The 26,724-nt window shown below is 25.6% G+C and overlaps 2 protein-coding genes across 3 annotated transcripts; one reads left to right on the forward strand and one right to left on the reverse strand.

Moving 5' to 3' along the window:
• The first annotated feature begins 1,071 nt into the window (after positions 1-1,071).
• LOC135929486 (uridine diphosphate glucose pyrophosphatase NUDT14-like) lies at positions 1,072-26,204 on the forward strand. Of its 2 annotated transcripts, none has more exons than XM_065466092.1 (5): positions 1,072-1,172; positions 1,213-1,256; positions 1,297-1,361; positions 1,413-1,605; positions 25,728-26,204. In XM_065466092.1, exons 1-5 carry the CDS (start codon positions 1,074-1,076, stop codon positions 25,762-25,764), a joined length of 438 nt encoding a protein of 145 aa, XP_065322164.1. In that variant the 5' UTR covers positions 1,072-1,073; the 3' UTR covers positions 25,765-26,204. The 2 variants fall into 2 exon arrangements, with proteins under 2 accessions (XP_065322164.1, XP_065322163.1); XM_065466091.1 differs by lacking the exon at positions 25,728-26,204 and adding an exon at positions 8,751-9,213.
• LOC135929487 (uncharacterized) lies at positions 9,019-12,288 on the reverse strand. Its single transcript, XM_065466093.1, has 5 exons — positions 12,270-12,288; positions 11,824-11,929; positions 11,079-11,174; positions 10,387-10,513; positions 9,019-9,287 (listed from the first exon to the last, which is right to left on the reverse strand). Exons 2-5 carry the CDS (start codon positions 11,892-11,894, stop codon positions 9,159-9,161), a joined length of 423 nt encoding a protein of 140 aa, XP_065322165.1. The 5' UTR covers positions 11,895-11,929; positions 12,270-12,288; the 3' UTR covers positions 9,019-9,158.
• Positions 26,205-26,724: the final 520 nt, after the last annotated feature.

Below are 26,724 nucleotides of genomic sequence, written 5' to 3' on the forward strand. Positions count from 1 at the left end.
AAAAATTCCGAGCCGGGCCTTAAATTCTTTTTTAAAAATATATCCGGGCCGGGTCTTAAATCCGGGCCGGGCCTAAAAAATTTTAAACCGGGTCGGGCCGTGCAAATGGTACCTCTGCAGGTCTCTGATTTATATAATGAAATATTACATTTTTAATAGTATCAAAAGATTTAATAAAAACCTAATTCATGATTAAATAAGACATTCAATTAATCCCATTAATTGACCCTATTGTTTGGGAATATTGTTAAATTCCTCAACATCTATAAAAATTTTTAACAATTAATAGATTAATAACTTTTCATGAATATTTCTAAGATATGCATGTGCTAATATATTTGAAAAATTTCAATCTGGGTTATAAATTGTGGTCCATACTATTGGAATATGTTTTAAATATAATAATTTGAAAAGGTATTCTTCTCATAATTACTCACAAACTGTTTTAAAGTAGAAAAATTTTTTAGTTCTAAATTATATCTTAATTCCTATTAAATAAAAATATATTAAATAATAAAAGCATCAATTTTAAAATTACCATTTTTTCCATTAGATAAAAAAAATACGTAAAAAAAATTTATTAAAAAAAATAATAAACAACTTTTTTTTAATATTTATTTGTTAAAGAAAAAAAAACAAGCGTGTTGAATAAAAAAATAAAATAACTTTTTATGACACCATTTATTGCTGTTAAATAAAGGCGTTCCCCTTTCCTCTACCTTTTCTATGCTTTCTCATATTCCCCTATATATTCTTATAATTGACTAATAGTATAATAGAAAGTGACATTGACATATATTTAAATAAAATATTTTATAATTGTATATAAAAATGTAAAAAATATGTAAAATTTCGCGATCGCGATACTGCCCAACTCTGTCACTAAACTACTTACCCAAAGAGTTGTCAACAATTACTTCTTCACAATCTTTTATTAAAGTCTTTTTATTTTTTATGCAGACCATTACAAATTATATAAATATGCACAAATTATGGTCACCTCATAAATAAAATATAATGTAAATTTTATTTTCATTAAATCCTATTTTACTAGTTAAACAGTTTATTACCATATGACGAAAGAATCATCAAAAATTGAAAGTTTTAAAATTGTTGAATTTAAAAACTCAAATTCAAATTACATCAAACCATTGCGTATAGAATTCGAACAAGTCACTTTATATTTATTATATTAATTTAATAGACGCCTAGGATAATAAATTAAAAATATGGGATTTTATTAAATCACATGACAGGTTTACTTAATAATTATAAAAGCTATTATTATTATTATAGTGTTTCTATAATCTTATATAATAAAACGCGTGATGTTCTCATTTTTGTTAAGCAATTTAGACCAGGTTAAAGTTAATATAGAGATATATAACTTTAAAAATTATAATTTTTTTTAGCAATATATGCCAATAGATTAGATGGATTAATAGATGGAAATAAATTAAGTTTTGATGCAGGATTTTCCTTAGAATTATGTGCAGGTATAATAGACTCTGACTTAAATCCTGAACAAACAGCTGTAGAAGAAGTGAAAGAGGAAGTTGGTTATCAAATATCAGTTGGGCAATTAAAATATGTCAATACTTATAGGTAAAATAACAAATATTTAAAACATTCCCATGAGCATTTTTAGGTTGTTATTACAAGCAGCCTCATATATTTTCTTAGTATTTTATGATATAGTTAATATTATTATTGCCACTAAAGCTGTTTATAATAATTAAACAATACACATAGACATGAACCAAAATATTTCTCTACAATTTTATTATATAAAACTTACTAAATTGTATTTATTTCATTCAAATTCATGCATTACAATATACCAAATGTCATAAAATTTTAAAAATACACTTAAAATTTTCCTTATATTAATATTTCTTAATTAAATTTCAGTAAAAGTATTTTAATGATTTCCTATGAGACTTAGAATATTTTAAACTTATAAATCTATCATTTTTATTTATTTTATCAAGACAATCTAATACAAAATAAAATCATTTAAAAATATTCATAGAAAAATGAATACAAATTTATTTATTGATTCATAACTGTTAGGGTTGGAATTATTGATTTTAACTGAAAAACATATTTCACTAAAAATAAGTTTCTGATAAAATAAAAGGTGAGAGTTGTTATTTTTTTTAAAAATTAATTTGCATTAGTATAGAAATATTGTGAAAATGAAAAATGATAAAATAACAAATTATTTAAAACTTATATTTTACATAATTATTCATTTTTATTGCTTTTAAGAACCAAGTATTCTTATAATATCTATTTGTTATATTCATATTTTTTGAATCGGTTTAATATAACCAGAATTGTTAATCGCTACTTTTAAAAGTAGCATGCTACCGCATCTATTTGTCAAAAAAAGTGACGTACTCTTTGCTACTATTTTTTAAAAGTAGCTTTAGCTACATTTTAAGCCACTTTTTATAAAAAAAATTTAGAAACAAATTTGTTTTATTATTTGCTTATAATGTTATTGTATAGTAAATATATAAATACCAACATTTATAAATATTAAAATATAGTTAGTTTTGATTATAAAAAAATTTATATGTAATAAAAATAAATATTTATGGTAATTTATTGCATTTTATAAGTTTTTACCTAGTGTTATGTGTCCAACTATCTGCCATGGTATATATATATGATATCCCTGATAACTCAACTATTAGAGCATCTTTCATCACTTTAAAGTTATCTGCTTTTTTATTCATTAGTGTCTGGCAACATAAAATTGTTGTACCAGGGGGATAGAGTTTTAATCATCATGGTAAATGATGGATTATCAACCAAGGACATTGGCTGAACTGTATCAATTATAAAATCAACAATAACTTTATCAGCAAATATCTGAGAAATATTGTCATTTGAATTATTAATTAATTTGGTTTGAATTGAATTAGTCTTTTTGGATGTAGAGTCACCCATACCAAAATTATTTAGATGTTTCTCCATTTCCTTAAAACTATTGGCATGAACAGTCTTATAAAACAAATACTATTAGAATGTAAAAATGACAATTTACCTTTTGGTGTTTCTTGTTATAACTGGATTGATTTGAGGAAATACTTTTTTTACATTTTAAATAAATTTGAAGCCAGTTTTGATTTTTATATTTATTTTTAAAAAATTTTCAAATCTAGGGAATGGTAAATTTGTATTGTAGCTATTAAGAACATTTTCTTCCCTGGTATCTTCCATTTCATTAATATTGTATAAATCACTTTCAACGATTTGAATACTCATAGGCGACGACATTTTAAATTTTTAACACGTGATTTAGGTTTATAATACAAATGAAAATATAAATTACATATTGAAAATATATTTCAATTTCAAAATTAAATAACAAATCATAAATAATAATTAATTATGATATTATATTTAAATTTTCATGTTTATACCTACCTTCATTATATTTTTTAAAGCTATTTAGCTACTTTCAAAAAAAGTAGTGCGCTAAAAAATTAAATAATTACAAAAATACTAGCCGCTATTAGCTATATCAACCAAAAAAGATAGCGCGCTACAAGTAGCTCGCTACTTTAACAACTCTGAATATAACTAATGGATTGATAATATGAATCAAATATATAGAGACCTATGCCCATCCAAGGATTTTAAAAAAAATTTATTTTCAAGCCTGGCCAAGGATATTTTAAGAAATTTTTTGGACTGGTCTGAATTTTTATTTTTGATTATTTTTTTGTCAATAATTTTGCAAATTGTTAAAGGGAAATTGAATAATATGAACAGTAAATGAATATTAAATGCTCCATTATAAGATTTTTTCATTAATTATTTGATATAATTATAAAAGTCTGCTTGGTCAATATTTAAAAAATTTTTTTGCCTTACCTGAATTTTTCATTTTTTTTTTGTATTTTAAAATCTTTCTAGCAACAACCTATAAACAATATTGTAAATTCACAAAAAAATTAAACAAGTTAGTTATGAATGATATGATCCAACACACAATGATACCAACCAATTGACTTATAAAGTTATGGTAGAAATCGATAGCCATAATAAAGGCATAGACTTATATTAACATATAGTGCACAAGGTTTAGAAAACATCTTTATTAATCGTCTATGTTTATAATGATTTTAATAAATATTTCATATATTTATGAATTTTTTTTATATTTTATTTAAATCACATATAAATAAATATAAATTACAAGATATAACATTTATTTCTTCTTCTATAGAATCCATTTCTTTATTTATATTAAAAACTAGTAAGATACACTATAAAATAATTTTTTTTTAAAAAAATATATAAATTAAATGACATTTAGAAAACAAAAATAGGTTTTTAAAAAACCTTGTGGGTGGGGGTGGCAAAATAGATTATTGAGATGCCTTGAAACATTTCGATTTGAGTTGATTGTAACATTTTAAAAGAGAATAATCATTTTTAATTTGAGAAATTTTTTTTGCTTAAATTAATATAAAAAAATGATAGCCTAGGGGGGCTAGGGACCCATTGGTAGAAATAACTATGGGGATAAAGTGAAAATCAGAATTTAATTTTTGACCTTTCAGCTTAATCTGACCAATGCTTGGTTTGGAGTAAAATTCGGAGACACAAGTGAAATAACAATAAAGTGTTTTCCTCTAAACCAAGGAATGTTTTTGAGCCATCTGACCTTTTCCTATCAGACAGGGATAAGTGAATGAGCTATGGAAGATTAGGGTAGTTGGCCAACCCCAATTATAGAGTTAATAACTATGGTGACTGAACCGTCTAGAATACAAACGGCTTAAACCAAGTTGACCCTTAGGATTGAAGTCTTTCCTGCACCCTTTACATTTTTCCCAAAAGATATAATATTAAAGTAATTAACTATTGTTTAAAAATTCATATTTTAATGAATGTAGAGAATTAGTTATATAGATTAAACAATTTTTAAAATAAAAATATATAATGAGAAAATTGGGTAACAAAGAAATTTCCACAAGATGAACCGTTTTTAAAAATTTAATTTGTATATATATATATATAACAAAAATGGTAGTTTAATTTACAATATAATAATATATATTTTATAATATAAAATGACATAAATTTAAAATTCATTTAAAAGTTTTTTATTTTTTTGGAAGAATTGATAAATTACAAAATGCAAGAAAAATTAAAAATAACTACATATAATTTATGAAAACCTAAAAGTTTGTAAAAAACAGGAAAATATGTTTTATATAATGAAAAAAAAATTAATGACTATTTTTAAATAATCTTTCTTTTCTCGCTAAATGATAAAATAAAAAATTCTATAATTTTAATTAATATTATATTTTTAATTTAAAGACATAATGTTAATATCTATCACTTTTTTCTATTATTTTTACTGCTTATCACTTTATTATTATATAGAATAGGGTGTGTCTTTGAATCAAAATGCTTATCATTTTTTTAATTATCAAGGTTTCCAATTAACAATAAAACTCTTTTCTATAAGTGGACTCATGCAGTTAAAAGAGAATTTTTTTAAACAGCATATGCTAGATTATATATTATTATTCAAATTTAACCATTATATAAAGATTGTTTTAAGAAAATTTCAGAATGTAATTATTAGTAGAAAAAAAATATTTAAATATTGCTTATACAAATATTTCATTAACTATTAAACTTGTAAAAAGATACATCCTTATTTTTGCTGAACAATAAATTATAATTATTTTATGTTATTAATATGGAAAAATAAAAACTTTGATAGAATAAATTCAAAAAAGAAGCTTAAAAGCATAGCAATAAAGTTTTGAAAATTTAAAAGCCTTGAATTTTCGGACGTTATCAAAATATTTTTCCTTTTGAGCAGGCGGGTTGAGTTAAAAATTTTTAGTAGTATGCCTAAAGGCGTAAATTTTTTTTATTGCCACCGTGAGCGGACGAGCCGTGAATAAAATTCCTGCAAATTAATTAAACAAGTCGGAGGTGATTGGTAAAATTATACCAGTTTGGGCCTGGCAATTTTTTAAAAATTATAATGGGCCGGAAAAAAATTATGGCCTCGTCTGGCAACTTATTTGTAGATCTCTAATTTAATATCAACCTATTGCTAAATCCCCTCTCCCCTTCCTCCCAAGTAACGAAATAAACCTAATCTTAAACTGCTTTAAATATGAGCTCTAGATTTTCTCCTCTTTTATAACGAGCCCTTAAACGTTTAAATGATCCAGTTCGACTTGTGATGCGTTCAATAGCTGTATGCCAAGAAATTGGCCGATGATTTTTCTCATAATCTCACTTGAATTATTTTTCTCATTTTGATGAGCATTAAAAAAAATTAAGTATAACTGTTCTCAATACACGAAAAGACGATGCTTGTAAAGAATGACGAGAGTGGGAAATACATCGAGAATTTCTGGATACTTAAAAATATATTTTCGATTTCATGGGAAGGAACTCCGAAATATTTCAACATAAAAATTTATTTCTTTTTTTAAAGAAAAATGATCATCATCATTTAAAACTATTATGATTTGAAAAAATTTACTGTTTCTTTTTTAGTCGCTTCATTAAAGAAAAAAAACCGAAAAAATTATTATGACAGCAGGATTAGTTATAGTATCACTACATAATTGGTTTGACAAGGTCAAAATAAGGAAGCTAATGAATAAATTTATATTTTATAATATTTTTTTTTGCTTTTCCCTATTTCATAAAAAAAATAATATATTTTAAATATTTAAATCCCTCTACCCTAAAAAATATAGATAATGAAAGTTTTGTCAGGTGAATTCTTAAAATATTTTTCCAGTAATTTTCTTGTTGTTTTGAAATATAGTTTAATATATTAATAATTTATATCTTAATTTTGAAATATTGGTCCAAATTTGAATGTCAGCACCAACAACAATTAAAGAGAAACTCGGACATTCATCAAAATGCCAATTTGCCTGAGCTTCCCCTATCCCAATTTTTATTAATAAAAATTCTGAAAGTTTTAAATATGTTAAATAAATCAATATTATTTATAGTCATAATAATATATTGTACATCATTCACCCATTATTATTATTATATATTTTATAAAATGGGCTGGCTTTTTTAGCAAAATCAATATTATCATGTATCATCGTGTCTTAGTAAAAATTAGTTTTTTTTTAAAATTCTTTTTTATGATTAAATTCAAAATATAGTATAAAAATTTAAATTGTTTCTTATCACCTTCTGCTATACAATTTTCAATACAAGGGTTTTTGCAATGTAGCCACGATATATATAAGAAATAACAATTATATATAATAAAATCAAAACTAATAATGTTGTTAAACCGCTCGATTTGAGCCGATTTTATAAAAACGGCTAACTCGATATCTTATATAGAAAAATATTGTCTAAGCTTAGAGATTTCGTTAACAGATTTTAAAATCTTTGTGCACGAGAAATCTTCAGGCTTGCGTAATATTTTTCTGGATAAAATCTTAAGTTAGCCGTTTTTAAAAACCAGCTCAAAACGAGCTAACAACATTAATCAAAACTAGTTATACTTTGAAAATCTAATTTCGAAAGAAAAAAATAAGAAAGCTACCCCATATATTACCACCAGATTATAATCCTAGTTTTAAAATAGCAAAAATAAAAGGATGAGAAGGATTTTGGTAAAATACAATTTATTTGCCAATAATATTAATATTTTAAATAATTATTGAATAATATCAAATAAGACCCATAAATATGATAATAATTTAGGCTCAGATATGGGCTCATCCATAATCTAATTACTTTTAATAGTATCAAACATATTAAATTAACAACTTGTAAAAGAAATTAGAAAATGATATCAATACACTTAATCAAATAACTGATTTATGAAGTTGAAACCAAACACCTTGGTTACTAATACTGGGCAGGTCATGCCAGATCAATTTCACATCGGCTTGCTTATTATGGTAAGTATTACTAACGCTAAAACTCAGTAAATACTGTGGTAAATTAAATTATTTTACGAAATTTAAAGATTGGGTAGAATTGCTCAAAAGGGATCTGGGATAGACCATAATTTTTCGAAACGAGTTAATTAATTATTCAAATAAAATAACCTAATATTTCAGAGATCTTGACCTTCCAGAAAATATTTTGAAAGAAGTTGACCCTAGTTTTTCCATTACAAAACACGGCTTCAGAGATCCTTTATTTTTTTTATTGAGGAAGACTAGAGCTGTATTTGGGGTAAGAAAGCAAACTCCTAATACTTTTTAACTAGCTAAATATTTCAAAAATGTTCGAAAGATGTATTTTTGCACATAATTGTATAATATGCTCAATTAAAATGGGGGGGGGGGGTCCACAATTCAAAGATATTGATCAAAAACTTCTCTCTTTTTTAAATATTCCTCTGCAAAAATATTTTTTGCTTAGAAAAAATAGTTAATCTAAATTTTCAAATGATAGAGATTTATCCATCATGTAAGAAAGAATAGTGCCCTCAGAGTCAATGGTTATGACATATAGCGTTGATTATCGTATATCATTTTACTAAGCAATCAACCAAATTTTTATTAAAATGCAGTAAGAACTATTTTTACTTATATAAACGGTATAATACGGCCGCATCCGATATTTTGTATATCGTAGCACATAAACCACTTGGTTAGCTTTAGAAAAAAAACCTTACTGGATTAATTGAAAATGACTTATAAATTTTTATACATATCTGCAGTAAAAAAATATCCTTACATTTTTTTTATTATTATTTCCTTTAGAGCTGGGGTTGGTATAAATGGCGCCAAAAGCCTGATGTACTATTGTGAAGTTACAGATGAGATGAAAAAATTTAAAGGTGGAGGTATAGACAACGAAAATATCAAAATCATTGAAATGACGCCTTCGGAGGCAGAAAATATATTTATTTTGTCAAACAACGTGTATAAAGACTCTTCGGAAGACAAAGAGAGCAATCCCACTACTTCCAGCTTATTGTTTGGCTTGTTATGGTTTTTAAGATATCGCTACCAAAAAACGAATTGCTGAGCATATTTTTTTTTATTTAAATCAAATATAATAATTTATATTTCACAATATTGTGATAAAATTTGTAGATTTTCTAAATTACTTTAACCCTATTTAAATTAATTATATTGTTAGAGTGCTATTTTAATTTAAAAAATTATTTAATAACATTTGGTGTTGGAGGTTATTTTTGAATAAATTTTATGAAATTCGGAATTGTTGTTTTTGATGTTGGATTTGTTTTTATCTACCATATTATCATTGTCACTTCCATTATCGTTATTCATTCCCTAAAAAAAATTTTAATATATACGAAAAATAAAAATTATTGCATGATTTTGCTTTTTTTATGTATATGTAATTCTAGATATTTTTTGCCTCTCTAACTTTCCTTGAATTATTTTTAATATTGTCCAATTTTGGAATCTTGTAAATGCCTGGCACATAGGCATTTTATTTCTTTAGATCGCCTATTAGGCCATCGCTGAGATAGGATTCTGCTTGACTTGTATCTATTCTCAAATATTTTGTGTTCCATACTTTTTCAAATACACGCCAATTAATTTATTTTAGTTAAATAATCATCTAGTATCAAAAGGTTTTAAATATTTTTATAATTGATTGAATCTTTAGGCAAATTTTCGGTTCAGAAAAGTGAAAGTTATAAACAGCGTCGGTTAAATGATATATATATATCCTACTAGGTTGGCGATTCATAAAAGTTTCCATACAGAGGAATTCGCTGTAGTGCCTGTGGTTTGCACGTCGACTAATTGTTTTTATTTATCACTATATGAATACTCATTAATGTCATTTAATCAACTTGTAAACTACAAAATGGCGCTAAAGCTGACTCCCATGCATGGACATTTTTAACTGAATTTAATAAATGAATCGCCAATCTAGTAGTATATATGTAGCGTCAATGTGTTTTTTTCAGCAATATGTTATTTTTCAACTTTAAATTATTTTTTGAGCACGTTTTTAGAATTTAAAAATCTGATTTTACCGGAAATGTGTGCCGTCATGTTTGGGATACCTACCCTATGAAATTCAGACAATTTTCTCATTAACTTTTAAATTCAATATAATTTATATTAAAATTTCCATATATTTTTTATAAATGACTCATAGGTTTACAGAAAAATTGTTTGCAATTCATAAAATAGGTATTCCAAACATGATAAAATATATTTCCGGTAAAATCCGTTTTTAATCTTTTAAAAACGCGTCAAAAATTGATTTAAAAAAAATAACACATTACCGAAAAAAATACATTAACGCTAACATATATATATGTATGTATACATCATTGTGTTGGTTCAAACCATTCCATAATCGCCAAATTTTATGTATTTTGTTAACAAAAATTTATTAAAAGAAATAAACCGTAATTATCTTAAATTTGTTTAAGAATTCGCCGTTTTTAATAAAGCCGGATTCATCTTGTTGATTTCCCCTTCTTTTCGAAAAGACTTTTTGCAGCTCCGATTTTTCTTCTAGCACATTTCGCCCTCTAAATAGAAAATTAAAAAAATAAAGTAAATAATGAATTGTGAAAAAATAATATTCAATAATAGAGTGATTTTTTTTAAATAAAAAAGATGTGCATCTTAAAGAAATTCAAATATTTTGAGTTACGTATCAATGCATAACCCTGCATTTACAGCCCGAATTCGCGGGGCGAAGTATTCAAAATACGATATAAATATAATAATTTTACATTAATTTTTGTATTAGTTCGCGCGCTAACTGTGAATGGAGGCAAGATAAGAAAGAAACATGATGAAATTTATAAAAAAAATATTTTTTGAAACGCGTTTCCTTATTCTCCATCGCGCAGGTCTTTGAATGAGATGTTGTGATCAATGACATAGAATATTACCGGTTTTTTATATAAATAATTTACAAGAAATAAAGAAATTTCATAAAATTTTAAATGTAAATTATTTGTAGTATCACCAGCGGACCTATATTCGTGAAACTTCAAAATGCGTTTTACGAATAAATCGCCAATCTAAGTAAGTATTATATGTTATTGTTTTAATGGGCTATGTATTTTAAATAATCTTTTTTTTTACATTTTTTGATTCCAGTTCAATTCATGAAAAACATTTTGATGATTTTCCCACACGCATCCTACATTTTTTTCACCGATTTTAGGTACGTATTGTTTCCTGTAAAAATTTTATAATAGTTTTAATATGACAAATACAATGTTAAGAATAGTTTAAAATTTTTTTATATCTTTCAAGCCGTGTCTTGGTTCGTCTTATTTCTAAACATTAATCTGTTAGCCTGCTTTATAGCTTCCTCTAAACAGCCTAAAAAAGAAAGACGCTATTTAGTTTTACTTAATGGGTAAAAGTATCTTTGTGGGTATATAAACAAATAATATTTATTTAATGAACACACTTATAATACAAACCAATATAGGATTTCCTAGTTCAATTGTTTAGCATTGGCTAAACAGAAATAAATTTAAAAAATAAAAACCAGGACATCGTCTCCGCTTTTAATAGCGTTCATATGAAAGTTAATTTGCATAATAAGTGTGAAGATGGAAAAAAAAATTCCGGTCCGAATAAATCCTAATGTAATATGTGTCCAAATTTTTGGCGGATAGGACACTGACAGTTTCATTTAGGGCTGAAAACTGCATCATTAGGAAAAAATCTATATACCTGCATTCACAGTTAGCGCGAATTCGTGATGGAAAATACAAAAATACAGCATATTTTGTATAATTTGCCGGGACGCGCTAACTATGAATCAGGGGTAAGATGTAAAAAATTTATGTATGTTCCAAAAAAAAATACGGTTTACTTTTTAGATTTACCAAACATGCCCTCACCACGATGATACAAATTGACATTTGGAATATCGTCGGAATTCATATTTGCTTCCTTTTAGATAACTTGCTCTGGATTTTCTAAATAAAATTATATTTTATTTTTTAAAAAAAATAATTTTGATCTTAAGTTTATTGAAAAATAAATTTGTTTTTCTAGTTTACGAATTTTTTTTATTTGTCAATGAGTTTAATTTAATATGTCCTTTTAAAAAAAATATAAATTTATAATTATTCAAAAAAAAAAATATAACAACTAAAATACACCGACAAATTTTCATTTAAAATAATATAATCTTTTTATTTTATTTTTCTTCATTAACATAAAGTTTACCGCTTCACACCTTTTTATAACAAAAAAATTAAAAAGAAAACTGATATTTTGTCCAATTTTGGATTATTTAATATTTTTTCTCTTTACAATAAAGTTTTCAGAATGATTTTTGTTTGTGAAAAAGCCCCTCAAAAAAATAATTTTTGTTATGCTTGAAATTTTATTTAAATTAACAAGAATATATATAGGTCTAATATTTAAAAAAAAAAATTGCAGTAAAAATTATAATAATGTGTATGTTAGTGTTTCACAAAAAACACCTTTAAGTCATGTTAAATAAAATAAAACAATAAAAAAATAATTTTTTTTATTTGTTTAAAATGGAGTCTCTAAATAAAAGTTATAATTTTATTTTAAAAATTTGATAATCAAATTCCTTACCTGCCAAAATATCATTTTACTTCTTTAAAGTGTATAATTTAAAACTTAAAAGTACCTGCAAAAATATCGTTAAAGTATCATTTCAAACTTAAAGTAAGCTTGTTTTATATATTATTTAATACTCTCAAAGTTCAAAATAATCCATTACAGTTTTGAAATACCTAAAATGCTATGAATTAAAGAGGCAGGGGGACTTCAATTCGAAAAAAAATTTATTTTTAAGCCCGGCCCAGATATTTTAGAAACTTATTCCCATTCGGATTTTTAACCATTTTTCAGCCTAGCCTGGAATTTTTAAAAATTTAAATAAAGTTGTAAATTGAAATGTTCCATTTATATTATTTTCCGGTTGATTAATTTATATTCAAATTTTTTTAAAAAAAATGACCCTGCACGTACCCGGCCGGGATTGCAGTTCTTTGCTATAAATAAATAAAAATTAACTTATTCATATGAGAATAAGTATAAATCAAGCATGTAAAAAGTTAGGTCTACGAAAATAAGAAATTGAGTTCGAATGACATTCATAGGCCCAAAGGTATGCCATGAAGATTAGGCTTACAAAAAATATAAATGTAATAAATAGGATTTTAGACCTATTCCTAAAATAATGATTTAGCTAAAAAAAAGTTATAAAATGTTATTATTAATTCCATCTACAGTGTTAATACGATTAAGTGTATTTTTTTAAAAAAACATCGTCTATAAATTGATTAGTTTTATCAATAAAAAATAAAAATAGAGGAACTTTATGAGTAAGCGCGTCTTTTTTAACAACTCAATAAATTGCTTATTATAGCTGTAGGCGCGTAATGGCTAAAAATTAACTCAATCTATACACGCGTGTTGGAAAATCTCAAAAATATTCTAAGAATTATTTCATATATTCATGAAAAAAATATGGTATATTGAAAAATATAATTAAGAAGCGTATTATAAATTTAAAAGTCAATATTCTTTGGGATCGAGTTAGTTTTTCAATGATTTCATCCGTGTTTGGTTTCAATTTCAACTATGTATATTAAAAAGGGATGACCATTCAATCAATTTTCAGAAGTAGTACTTCTTATGCTAACTGCTCGATTTGAGCCGATTTTTTAAAACGACTAATTATCCAGAAAAACATTACGCAAGCCTGGAGATTTTGTGTTTGGACATCTATTAGCGAAATCTCGAGGATTAGGCAATATTTTTTTAAAAATTGGCTCAAATTGAGTAACAAACACTAGTTCTCAGGTATGCCTTTACTTTTATTAAAGAAGAAAATGTTCTTTCACTGAAAAATTAGTAATAATATCTATGCATTAAGAAAATAGTCTAAAATATGTATAAAATTATTACAAGCATCTATAGCATTTAACATTATCAACCATATTTAACCTTTTATACCATAGTTTGCATTCAGCGAATAATGTATCATGGGATATTTAAACATCCTCATGTCAAATATTTAATCTCTAAAAGGATTTAAAATAGATTAGGAAGGATATGCGATAATAATATTTGCAGATTTGTAAATGCTGCCCGATTAATCATGAACCTTTAATTTAATTTAGTTATAAAAGTATCTAAAGGGGGAAAAGAGATTTATTCTAAAGTATTCGTCGACTACCCTATATTATATTGCGATAGGCGCTGCCACTTAAGGTAAATTATTAAATTTTTGAGCTGAGCTTTTGACTTAACGACATAATTTATTAAATTCATCTAATTTTCTTAAGTTCAATTATAATTCTTTCATCTATTCTCATAATCTCAATATCATTTTTGAAATATTTAATTTAATTTAGCAGTGTAAAAGGTTCAAATAATTTGAGAAATTTTAAAATGGTAGATGGATATAAGATTAAGGAAAATTTTAAATCGTTATAATTCTTAGAATAAATTAACAGCGTATTTATTTCTGCTTGAATGTGATAAATATTGGAATATATATGTGATAAGATGTAGGAATTATATTTGGGAAATATTTTAGCCTGCATCTAGATTTTTTGGTTTTGACGGTGGGGGAATTTGCCCCCTTCCCCGCTACGCGCCCTCCTGGCTTTCTTCATAGTTGAGCTATATTTTTAAAGAAAATCCTAAGACTAAGGTGATAATTTAAAGCTAAAAACTAAGTTTAGCCGGCTGAAAAAGGGATCAATTACTCACATATTCCTCACCATCAATAAGATTTATTTCTTTTTCTTACACCAACAATTAAATTTTTTTTAGCTAGATTGTTCTAAGACTAAAACTATTTTAGAACTGAAACAGGATACATCGTTAATCAATACGATTTGGAGATAAATTTTTATAAACTTCATACTTACTAATTAAATTTATTTTTAATTTAATGAAGATTTAAAATTTTTCTAAATTAAATCTAATTATCGATCAACATTTTGTCATAAAAATCTAGTCTATTGTATTTCAAAAAGGAAAAAATATTTCCTTTCCTTGCTTTAATAATCAAAATATTAATCATTCAAATGTCCTGGTCTCTTACGAACTTATTTTTTATATACTCTACTTACCACTAGGTTTGATTAAAACTTTGCTCAAAATTTAAATGGCTAGTACCTGAATTCCCTAAAGAATATGCAAATTTGAACTTGTAAATAAAATAATTTAGGATATGAGGGTGAGGGGTCCATTTTTTTATTTTTATTTAAGGGTGTCAGCAACACTAAACTAATAATTATACCAATTTATATTTAATGAAGTAGTACTTTCAATATCATGTCCAGATTAATTTTAGCCCCATAATATAGACAAATTATTTTTAAAAGCTCTACAATTCGAATATATTTAAATTGTCCTAAAGCTTTATTCCCACTAATAATTAATCTTAAGCAAAGTTACCATCTTTTTGGCTGACGCCATTAATAGATAAATGTTCATTAACTTCTAAATTTGATGGGAATTTTATATATATTGAAGAAATAAAAACAATAAATAAATCGGAAGAAAATAATAGTTAGGTAGGGGAGACCAAGAGTGGAGTGATATTGGCTTGATACAAACCTGCTTTGATAAACTAGAAAACTATTGGGGTTAATTCTTTTTAAAATTTAGAATATTATTTTCAATCATTGTTATTCGGCTATAAAAAAATTTAAATAATAGTTCGTAATCATAATCAGACTCAATTAACAACATCTCCCAAATTGGTGGAAAAAGTGCTAAGATATTCGTTAGATAAACCCAATACCGATTAAATTTGATTATGATACGGGTGCACAGGTGTCGATGGTTTACAATATTGTAATGAAATTGTCAGATAAAAACTTGGACCACCAAAACTGTCAGTTTACGGTAATCAACAGCTGGACGTTCTTGGTGAAACTTTGGTAAGGGTGAAACTTAAAAATATTGGTTGATCATTACCAGTGGTCACCCGGTCAAATAAGATACAACCGTTTGGACTACCATGGATATGCATTTAATATCTTATCCCACGACAAGTTAGAATACGTAGTATAACTAGTAAAGATATAACAAATGATAAAAAATTGCTGCCTTACTACTAGTATCTGTAAGTGTTTTAAAAATAAGTCAGAACTTGTTCATGATTTTGAAGTTATAATACATCATAGTTATGTAGCAAGGCATAAATCACGTAGCACGTAAAGACCTTTTTCTTATGAAAACTAATAGAAAGAAACACGATAGATTGATGAAATCGAGAATTTTGAAGACTCAAAAAACGCATATGACCTTGGCTACTCCTGAGGATGTTGCCCCTATCATTTGGCAACTGTAACATGTTACCATTAATAACTAGACATTAGTTCTTCCACATCGTAAACAGTCATTGTCCCTATAAGTATTATTAATGTCAAATTAACTATTATCTGTATTTAAAATTGTCATTATTATTAATGTATTAAAACTTCCTTTTCTATGATATATGATTTTTGATTAAAAGGATTTTTTGATGATTATTTAATTGCTCCTTGGTTTATTAATTTTTACGATCATATTTGCAACTTCATTCTTAGCTCTTCCATTGTTGAAAGCTTACTCTTTCTCCTAGCTTATTGATTCCATCTGGGCATCTGGGATTTGCTATGAATATATTTCTCCAATGTTGCCATCTTTATTTCTGCAACCATCTGATATTCCCATCATCATGGTCTGATTGATAAACTTACACTCTTGTGCCAATTTTTTAGGTCGTCCTCAAAACTCAGAAACTCTTTGGCATTCCTCTCTTTCTATTCTAATGACCTTAATTCTAAAACTAAATAGAGGTGCGAGAGTAATAAAAACGGCACTATCTATTTCTACTATTTTATCACATTGTAAATCTTTCAAAATTCTCGGATATATTCTGCCGAATTACAAATCCCCATGTATGCAAAAAATATTTTTTTTCTTGATTTCCTTATCTAACAATAATCCTCATATCTCTAAAACATACTCTATATTCAATATAGTCTTGAAAATTGTTTTGTTTTTCAAAATTATCACTTGCTTAATCTGTATATATACTTCAAAATTTTTTTTACATGATTACCATTGTTCATTTCATTTAAAATATTAATTTCATCACTCGAAATTTTTTTTATTCTATCATATCCACATATTGTATTGATAATATTTAATTCCTTTTTTTTTATAAATGTGGGGGTCAGGGAGATGTTTTTGGAGGCCCTAACAATTTATTCCGCGGCTTCCAACTGATCCAAAATCAGTTTTCCACATGATAAAATTTTAAAAAATAAGAAAATATGATAGTATTTTATGAAACAATATAAATTTTAAAAAAAATTAAATGAAAGATTGAATCTACCAATTTATGTCGCATTAAGAATTAAAAAAACCTCATTTTATGAAATTTATATCAGCAGCATATGCAGAATACCTACCTTATTTAGATAATTTTCGCCATAAACTTTTGCGCATTTTTATAAAATTTATAAATGGTGAATTCCATATCAAATCAACCAAGGTTTCAAGACCCCCTTCAATTTTTCTTAAATTTTGTATACTGGTAGTATATACTATAAATAAGAAAAAAATGAAATTTTACCTTCCAACACTGTTTATCCGCTAAGATATGGCTGTTTAAAGCGCGGGAAAATGTCATTTGTTTTCAAATATCTCGAGAAATAATTATGTTAGAAAAATAATTAAAATTTTATTTTGTATCTTAATAAAAGTTCTTTGAAATGACATAAAAATAAAAATGATGGACATTTTATTAATATCGAAAACCGGATGTGTAAAACCGGAAATGGCCATAGAAAAAAATTATATTAATATTTTTTTCTGTAGATAGATAACACACTGCTTTATATTTGTACAAAATCCTAGACTGGGATGAACATGGGTTTAGGAGTTATCACTCTTTATATGGCTAAAATTGAACAAATTTAACATTAATATCATCATATTTTAATTTAATGAATAGTCATGAAATAATGTTAATTTAAAAATTATGTCTAAATGACAGGCCCTTACTTTTTTTTATCTTTATCAAAATTTTTGAGAAGTAGCTGGAATAATGAGCTTTGTTTAACACTTTAGTTATTTTGTCTCGAAATTACTTGACAAAATAATTCTAAAGATATTTATAACTTTATTTGCCTCAAATTGCATTACATATAATACAATCAAAAATTTATAATTAAAATATATCATATATTATAATCATCCAAGAAATTTTAAAAAATTCTTTTGTTTTCGTCAGTGGAATAAAAGCTTAGAACTTTGTGTTCCAGAAATTCTCTTTGCTCTCAAAAATCTGCTTTCAAGATGACTTATATTCATTATTGCTCACAAATATATAATTTACCCCATAGATATTATTTCTTACATAGTTAAATAAATCTATTGTTGTCAATATGTGATGTTCATAGACGTTGCAAGCTTGCTCGAGCTGCTAACCGTTTAGTAACGGCCCCCAAAATGTCGCATGGACCTTTACCTTGTGCGGTTTCAAAAAATGTCACTCAGCCTTTATCCCAAAATCATTTTCATGATTGTAGAGATTAATGAAATCTTTTATTTTTATATTGGTTACTGCTCCATCAGAAAAATAATAAATTTTAGCCACTCTATTAAATCTTTCCTTCAAGAATACGATCAAGAGTTGATAGTGGCTTGATTATTGGCTGATTAAATCCTTGTGCATGGTTCTGCACTACAAATGCATAGTTTTCTGAAAAGTCTGCAATAATTAAGAATTCACCAACATTTAAATTGAATTTTAAAAAGTTTCGAATTAATTATTATCGTGAAGCTATAAACAAATGTGTAATTAAATTGTTAAATTATTCAATTAAATTATCTACAAATTCGTCAGTGGATTTTGTCAGTTTTTCGAGGGTAGTTCGGTCAACTGCTATCCATTGTTTGAATGTTTTATAATCTATAATTCTCGTCAATAATATATTAAGCCTTTTTTTAATTTTGAATATATGGGGGAAAATTTATTGTTGAATTTCAATTTTGGTTGATTATTTTATGCTAAATAAAATATTTAAAATTATTTTGTCAAGTAATTTTAATTTCGAGATAAAATTTAACTAAAGTTTTAAACAGCTCATTATCCCAGCCACCTCTCAAATTTTTTTTATAAAGATAAAAAAAAGTAAGGGCCTATCATTTAGACATAAATTTTAAATTAACATTATTTCATAATTCTTAAAATATGATGATATTAATGTTCAATTTGTTAAATTTTAGCCTATGGCCATTTCCGGTTTTATACATCCGGTTTTCGATATTAATAAAATGTCCATCATTTTTATTTTTATGTCATTTTAAAGAAATTTTATTAAGCTACAAAATAAAATTTTAATTATTTTTCTAACATAATTATATCTCGAAATATTTGAAAATAAATGAGGTGCATTTTGTCAAAAATGTACCATTTTTCCGCGCTTTAAACGACCATATCTTAGCGGGTAAACAGTGTTGGAAGGTAAAATTTCATTTTTTTCTTAGTTATAGTATATAACCAGTATACAAATTTAAGAAAAATTGAAGGGGGTCGGGTTGAAAATCGACTTTTTTTTTGATTTGATATGGAATTCACCAAATTAAGAGTTCAAAGTTCTAGGCAAAATTACCTGAAATTCGTATGAGTACGTATACATGTTGGAATAAATTTTCGGTCAAGTGAGATCTTCAGATTTAAAAATTCCTCTCATTAAATTATTTAAAATGAAGAGATTTCGAATAAGAATGAATTCCATTCAATACTATATATAATAAAGGCCTTCAAAACCCTGATAGATTAGTAACAATCATAAATGATAAATTAAATTTAAAAAAAAAATAACTTATTTAACATAATTTATTTAGCACCATTTTAATCATATCGTTAATCATTTTTTTTTGACTCGTTTGAAAATTTTTGAGAATTAATATTTTATAATCATATAAAACTATATAATAAAAATTTAAATTTTGGAAGTAGTTAAATTTGTTATATTAGGCAAATTTTTTATATATTAAATTAAGCTAGAAAATAAAATTTTATACTTTTAAAGATTACTTTAAGTTATGATATCAATATTTTTTAAAATTAAACATTTCAGTATACGTAAATTTTTCTATATTTAAATAAATTCGGGCCGGACCAGGTGGAAAAATAATTTTAATTTCGGGCCGGGTTTTTTCGGGCGTAAATTAGTTCAGGATCAGGCCGGACTGTGTCCATAGGGAGCTTGAAAAATTAGGCTCTATATATCACTAATTCAGGGCCTTTCGAATATATATTATGACGATTCTTGAACTCAAGATTCGTTCATTTAATTGTGTAGCAATACAAATCAGCTTATGGCACGCCATTTTGGTTTCTCATAATTTTTATTAAAATTTTATGAAAACTTTTAATAAAAAAAAAAGAAATAATTATTTGGGGAAAAAAAATATGTTTAAGATAAAGCAATTTGGGATTTTATTTTATTTAACTTTATAAAAACGCGGTTAATTTATTCGATTATTGGACCGGCCTAAAAATAATATATTCGGACCGGGTTTTAAAATAGATCAAAAATTCGGAAAATTCTCTAAGACAACATTAGACCTTCTAAATCGATTCAAAAATTAAGATTGAATGATGTTATTGGTATGAATCGAATGATATATGTGAGAATGGAAAACATTTTTAAGCCAATTTCTTCCCTTCCTACCATAAAACTTTTTATATTGACTACCTTACCAAAATTTATTTGATCGAGGGTTACCTTATGGAGGTTTCACTTTAAGATATATATACTTTTTAAAAAGGTTGCGAAAAAAACAAATGTTCTAAAATTCAGAAAATCATTGTATATAATATAAAAATATGACTATTTTATAATAAAAGGAAGAACAATTAAATTTGGATACAAATATAAAATATTATATTACAATGCAGAATGTTAAATTTAATACATAATTAAGGAGTGAAAGTATATTGCATCTTTGACAGGGGACAAATAAAACAAATCGAAATTTTTATGTAAAATAACAATACGAATCATAAATATTTAGTTTAAGAATTATGAGTTATATAATAAGCTTAAGCGATATTAATAACTTGAATGACCTACACAACGCTATATAAATATAAAATATTCTTTGATACCTGGGTTGCTACAATTCTAGCCTTTTAACCCTAAGATCATGGTGAGTAATTTGTTATTAACCTAATAATTATATCCTCTTTTTTTATCCAAATCTGTATATCAAAGCTGCTAAATGGTATTTTACTAATGTATATAGATATCAATTCATGGCATAGGTGTATTTAGATTATTCAAGGTCTGCAATGGGCTAATTTTTAATCTGCTCACAGTCTTTGCTTGAATAGAATTTTAATTTGGCGGGACCGCTCAAAAAATTTAACTTCTTTTTATCTTTACATTTTTATCTTAAAGATTTTTTAGCATTAATTAAAAAAAAAGGTTGGGGGCATATTATGCCTCATTTCTCTCAATCAAGAACAAAAATTCATATAAATGCTTCCGATTATTGCTATACTACGCGAGGTCTAAGTCACATTAATGAAATAATAGATACCAAATTTATATCTTTTTTTCTAAGTATAAAGCTATCTCTACCCCATATATGTTTTTGTAGAGATCAATCTTGTAGAGATCAATCAGATGATATAAAGAGTTCTTAATTTAAACAAATTTTTAAATATAACGTTATACTTTTAGAGCAAAACCACTTGCTAACTTTAGGCCTTTGTTCATATCTTATATAATATACTTAGTTAATATAATCAAATTTAAAGAATATTTAATATGAGGCTATTTACAATTAGTGCATGTTATGTTGCATTAATCAAAATTTTAATCTTTATTCCATTTTTATAAATTATTAGTTATCATTTATCCTTAGAAGCTCATCTAAACCATGATATTTGGGTTCGCCACAATCTCATTTATGACCGAATAACCTTTCAATAATTCTATAGTAAAACGATTGTTTTTGTATAACAAAGGAGTCAAAAAAAAGTATTCTATATTTGACATTCTGGATAAATTTCAAAATCAAAGGAAACTTTAAAGAATTCTTTGTCTAACACTTTTTAAAATAAAGAAAAATTATGTTCCATGATAATTTATAAAGAGAAAATTTGGCATCTACTAAAGAGTTAATTAATAATTAATATTTGACTTTATTGTAAAATAAAAAAATTATCAAAAGAAAATTTAGCTAGTCATATTGAATTATATTATTCTGCCTCTAAATTTTTTTTTACAAGAGAAAACAAAAAGAAATTTTTTCTAAGTTAAGAAAAAAGATGGAGAACTCAATTATTTTAATTCTTTACCTTATATTTTTTTAAAGAAAATCAAATCTTTTTGAGTGTCTTCTTCTCATATATAAGTGATTTTTTTATAGATAAGTTCGGTTCATTCACTATCATATTTTCTTATAAAATAAATTTTTATCAGTTATTAATTAAAAATATATTTTATACTTGATTCGATTTTTCCTTTTTAAAAAATAAAAGTTGTATATAAAAGAAATATTTTGTGAAGGAAGATATCATTCGAAATAAGTTTTTACAATTGTTTAAAAATGAAAAAAAAGGAATTATTATAAAGTCAATAATAAGAGTTTGTTACACTTTTATGGTAGGTTATGATTTTTTTTTAAAGTTTAAAGTAATATCGTCACCTCTGAGTGTTGGTTTGATGTACAAATCCCAAATATGACATTAAAATGAGAAAATAAGTTTAATTAAAATTTCTACAAATAATACATTAATTAAATAGGATATATTAAAAATGAATCCCGGAAAAAAACCCCCTGAAAAAAACCCCGAAATTTTTTTTCGAATTTACTTGATCTAATAATATAGGTATATTTTTATTTGGATTTATATAAGGTATAGACAAATTAGTATTTTAGAAAAAAATATTATAAAAATATAATTTAATAATAAATTATATACATAATAATGATTTATCAATAAAATAAACAGATCTTATTGCAAATTTTGTCAAATTTAGTTTACTTAATATTGTAATTAAGGATGGATATTGTATTTATTACTATAGCAAAATTTTTTACGAAAATAAGTAATACTTAGGTTATTTTACTAGGATATTTTTTTTTCCCAGTATCAATTTGAATATTAGCATTTTTTTTTGTTTAAGCACTGCGATTTTGTTTTCAATGTCCAACTACCTACACGCCATCGTTTAAGTTGGGTTTCATCGGCAGCCACCTTGCATTTCATTTTTTTTAATCAATACCCAGATTGATGGGTGTTTATTCCCAACCAGATTAGAAAAACGATGATTCGAACCTTCACATTGATTATTTATGAGTTATTAGTTGGATAGAGTGCTCTGATTCAAGTTTCTGGAGGAAATCGAGGCCCAATTCGACCTGTCTGGGATTGATAATTGCTTCTTGTGACCTCCCTTGATACTCCATTGATGTAGGAGTAACCGATCTAAGGAATGCCATTGCATTGGCCATATCAAATAAAGGAACAAATGCTAAGCTGTTCATCATGTCACAAAAAAAGCTTAGGGCTTCATTGATTCTGTAGTGGCTTTCCAGAACTAGCTTTTAAATTTTTCTATGGGTACTTTGACACAAATGGTAAAAGCATCCTCTGATTATTATGTGATCTCCTAATCAAAAAAATAAATATAAATAATTTAACATATTAATAATCATACCAATGACAGTTTTAACCGCGCTCATAGCAGACTTTTCTAAATCCATATATATATATAATGGATCAAAAAATAAATCCCGTTCTTGACATTTAGACATTATTACTTCGAATATTTTTTCGTAAATATTTTTTTTTTTTTTGGAGTCTATAAGCTGTTAATGATTGTGGCATTCGCTTATAAAATTATTTATCAATATTAATTATTGCTAGGTTATACTAAAAAATTAAGTGAAAATTGAGAAGAAAAAAATTGAGAATAGGTTAGAAAAATAAAGATTAACAATGACTTAAAGAAAAAATTGGAAGAAAATAATAAATTGAGAAAAATTTAAGAAAAATTGACAAGAAAAAGTTTTAAAAAAATAACGATTTTCTTTCTTTTTAAATTTTTTTTCCATGGGGTTTTTTTTCCTGGGCGTTTTTTCCAGGGGTTTTCCTGGGGATTTTTTTCCTGAAGGTTTTTTTCCGCGGGTTTTTTTCGGGATTTTTTTTTCCTATTACTATTAAAAATAAGTTATAATGAGGCTAGGCCACGCTAATATATGAAATACTCATCTATATAAATATTTATTTTTAAATTTTTAAAAAAGTTTATAGATATTACTAATAACTCATACACAAATGGTAGTTTATTTTAAACATTATCTGAATTAGGACATAAGAAAAATAATGGAATGGGTATTAGATGATTTATATAAAGGTTTAATGGGTTTAGCAATATGCAAGTGCACTTTTACCCCACTTTCCTTCAAGTTAAAGGAAATGAAAAAAATCAGCTTATCTTACCCGATCAACATTAATTTACCTCTCTCCTATTTTATTCTAATAATGATAAAGCCTTCACAACCTCCTACCCTCCAATTTTAAAGACCATTTTGTGTTCCCCCTTGATAGATGTGCCTGAATATGCATAGTCATATTCAAAAGCCAAATATTATTAAATTATTCGTTTTGCGAATATAAAATTATTCGATTCGAATAAAACGGATATAATTCTTTTATTCAAAAGTTATTCAGAAATAATATTAATATTTTTTAATCAATCTTAATCATTTGTATTGATAGCTGTAAAACCGACAGATTATATAATTATCGATGTTATCTACCTTGTGAGAGACTTCTCTTGGAACTAATTTGTTGTCAAAAAATGATATGTCTTAAAAAGAAGAAACAATTAGAAAATTGGCTTCACTTTATAAATTAAATATGCATTTTAATTTCGTCAATAATTTGATCAAGGGTGTCACTAGCCTTATCAATCTCAGGGGGCTCAAAAATATTTTTAAATTTTTTTAGGCAACATTTTTAACATTATCATTTTTTTAGGTATAAAAAAATTTCAGGCCTCTGTTAGTTACATTATTGAATCACATGTTTCATCAGATTATCATATTAATTTTTTCTGGTTAAAATTAGATGTGAAACATATTAAATATATACTCAAATAAAAGAAATAATTGAAAAATATTTTTTAAAAAAGGTGTCAATGTATTAATTATTCTATAATTAAAAAACAAATTATTCGAATTGCTTAGGGTTATTATTTGAACTAGTGATATGCATCGGGCCTAATTTTTCAAGCCGGGCCCGAAATTTTTTTAAAAAAGTTTTGCCGGCCCGGCCCGAACCCGAATTTTTTTAGAAAGTTTTACTGGCTCGGCCCAAATCCGAAATTTTTCTTAAAAAATTTACCAGCCCGGCCCGAATTTACTTAAATACAGGAATTAATTTTATAATTTAAAAGATATATGTTATATGGCGTGTAGTTTCTATAAATAAAATCATATATTTTTATTTTACATTAAAAATTCAACATAAAAATTGATAAATTTAAGATATATTTAAAAATATTTCCATGGCCTGACCCGACCCGGTCCGAATTATTTTAAAATATATTAGGCCCGGCTCGGAGCCCGTTTGGCCGGGCCGGGTATGGGTAGGGACTACTTTTGCAGATCTCTAATTTAAAATATTCGATAACCAACCGAATACTTCGTGAAATGGTATATACATTGTCTTTTATATATTATTAAAAGCCCCATTGGGTATCAATGCAAAAATATGGTCAAGTAAATACACAAAGAAGAGACTTTCGCTAGCTTCCTAATTTAATCTAAAAGAATTACTCAAAGACATATATTTAAAAAAATTGTCAAAATTTTCAAAAAGTACATTGCAATGACTTATATTAATGGAGCGTGATCAGCCAATATTGTTATTTTACTGCCCAAATGATGTGTTGACCTTATTTTAATTGACATTATATTCCTCTCAAAATATATATTGACTACTTCTTAACATAGCAAGCCTAATAATAAAAATGAGGCCATTACTTTCTTATTCGGGTGATTATCCAAATATACTATCTATAATAATTAGTAATTATTATCTAAAAATATTTAAATTAAAATTATTAGGTGACGGTGAGATAATACGATTCAAATTTATTATTTTGATATGTGACCTTCATTTTATATATATATTTTTTTAATAATTGTGTTTTTTTAATGCGAATTAATCTTAATAGGATACAAAAGAATTAATTTTAATTATAATTATAGATAAATCACAAAATTTGGGTTATTAACAGCTTAGAAAAGTTTAATTAAAATCGGTTTGATTTTTTTTTTAAAGTAAAAAAATATTCTAATTTAAAATAATTATTACGCATTCATATACCATAATTTAAATTAAATTTTTTTAGAAAATATGTTATCAAAATTCACTCACATTATAATCTTTACTCTAGAAAGTTTTTTCTCCTCTATTTATATCTAATTAAAGTTATATAAAAAAAAATTTAAATAAAGAAGTCTTGCATAATATTTTATAAAACAAAGATATATAATGAATAAAGAGTTAGCGCCTTAAATATTTGATCTCATAACTTTAATAAATTATTTCATTCAGAAATTATAGTTAGTAAAAAAAACTGTTTATTTCAACAATTTTGCCCAAATATTTGTGATAAGTTCTAAGTTATAAAAAAAATTATACTTATCGTTCGTTACCTCTCACTCTGATTCACAGAGT

Source organism: Gordionus sp. m RMFG-2023, chromosome 5 (assembly GCF_954871325.1).
Source record: "Gordionus sp. m RMFG-2023 chromosome 5, tfGorSpeb1-WG-v2, whole genome shotgun sequence".
In the NCBI taxonomy this organism is placed as follows: Eukaryota; Metazoa; Nematomorpha; class Gordioida; order Chordodea; family Parachordodidae; genus Gordionus; species Gordionus sp. m RMFG-2023.

Excerpts from the sequence above, each read along its gene's own strand:
- LOC135929487 (XM_065466093.1), bottom strand. The coding sequence starts at position 11,894 with ATGAATTCCGACGATATTCCAAATGTCAATTTGTATCATCGTGGTGAG. Across the intron at positions 11,175-11,823 it reads ATGTTTGGTAAATCTAAAAA|GAAACAATACGTACCTAAAA; the intron begins GTAAACCGTATT and ends AAATTTTTACAG. Across the intron at positions 10,514-11,078 it reads TTGAACTGGAATCAAAAAAT|AGGGCGAAATGTGCTAGAAG; the intron begins GTAAAAAAAAAG and ends TTTTCTATTTAG.
- LOC135929486 (XM_065466091.1), top strand. The coding sequence starts at position 1,074 with ATGACGAAAGAATCATCAAAAATTGAAAGTTTTAAAATTGTTGAATTT. Across the intron at positions 1,173-1,212 it reads TGCGTATAGAATTCGAACAA|GATAATAAATTAAAAATATG; the intron begins GTCACTTTATAT and ends ATAGACGCCTAG. Across the intron at positions 1,362-1,412 it reads TGTTAAGCAATTTAGACCAG|CAATATATGCCAATAGATTA; the intron begins GTTAAAGTTAAT and ends AATTTTTTTTAG.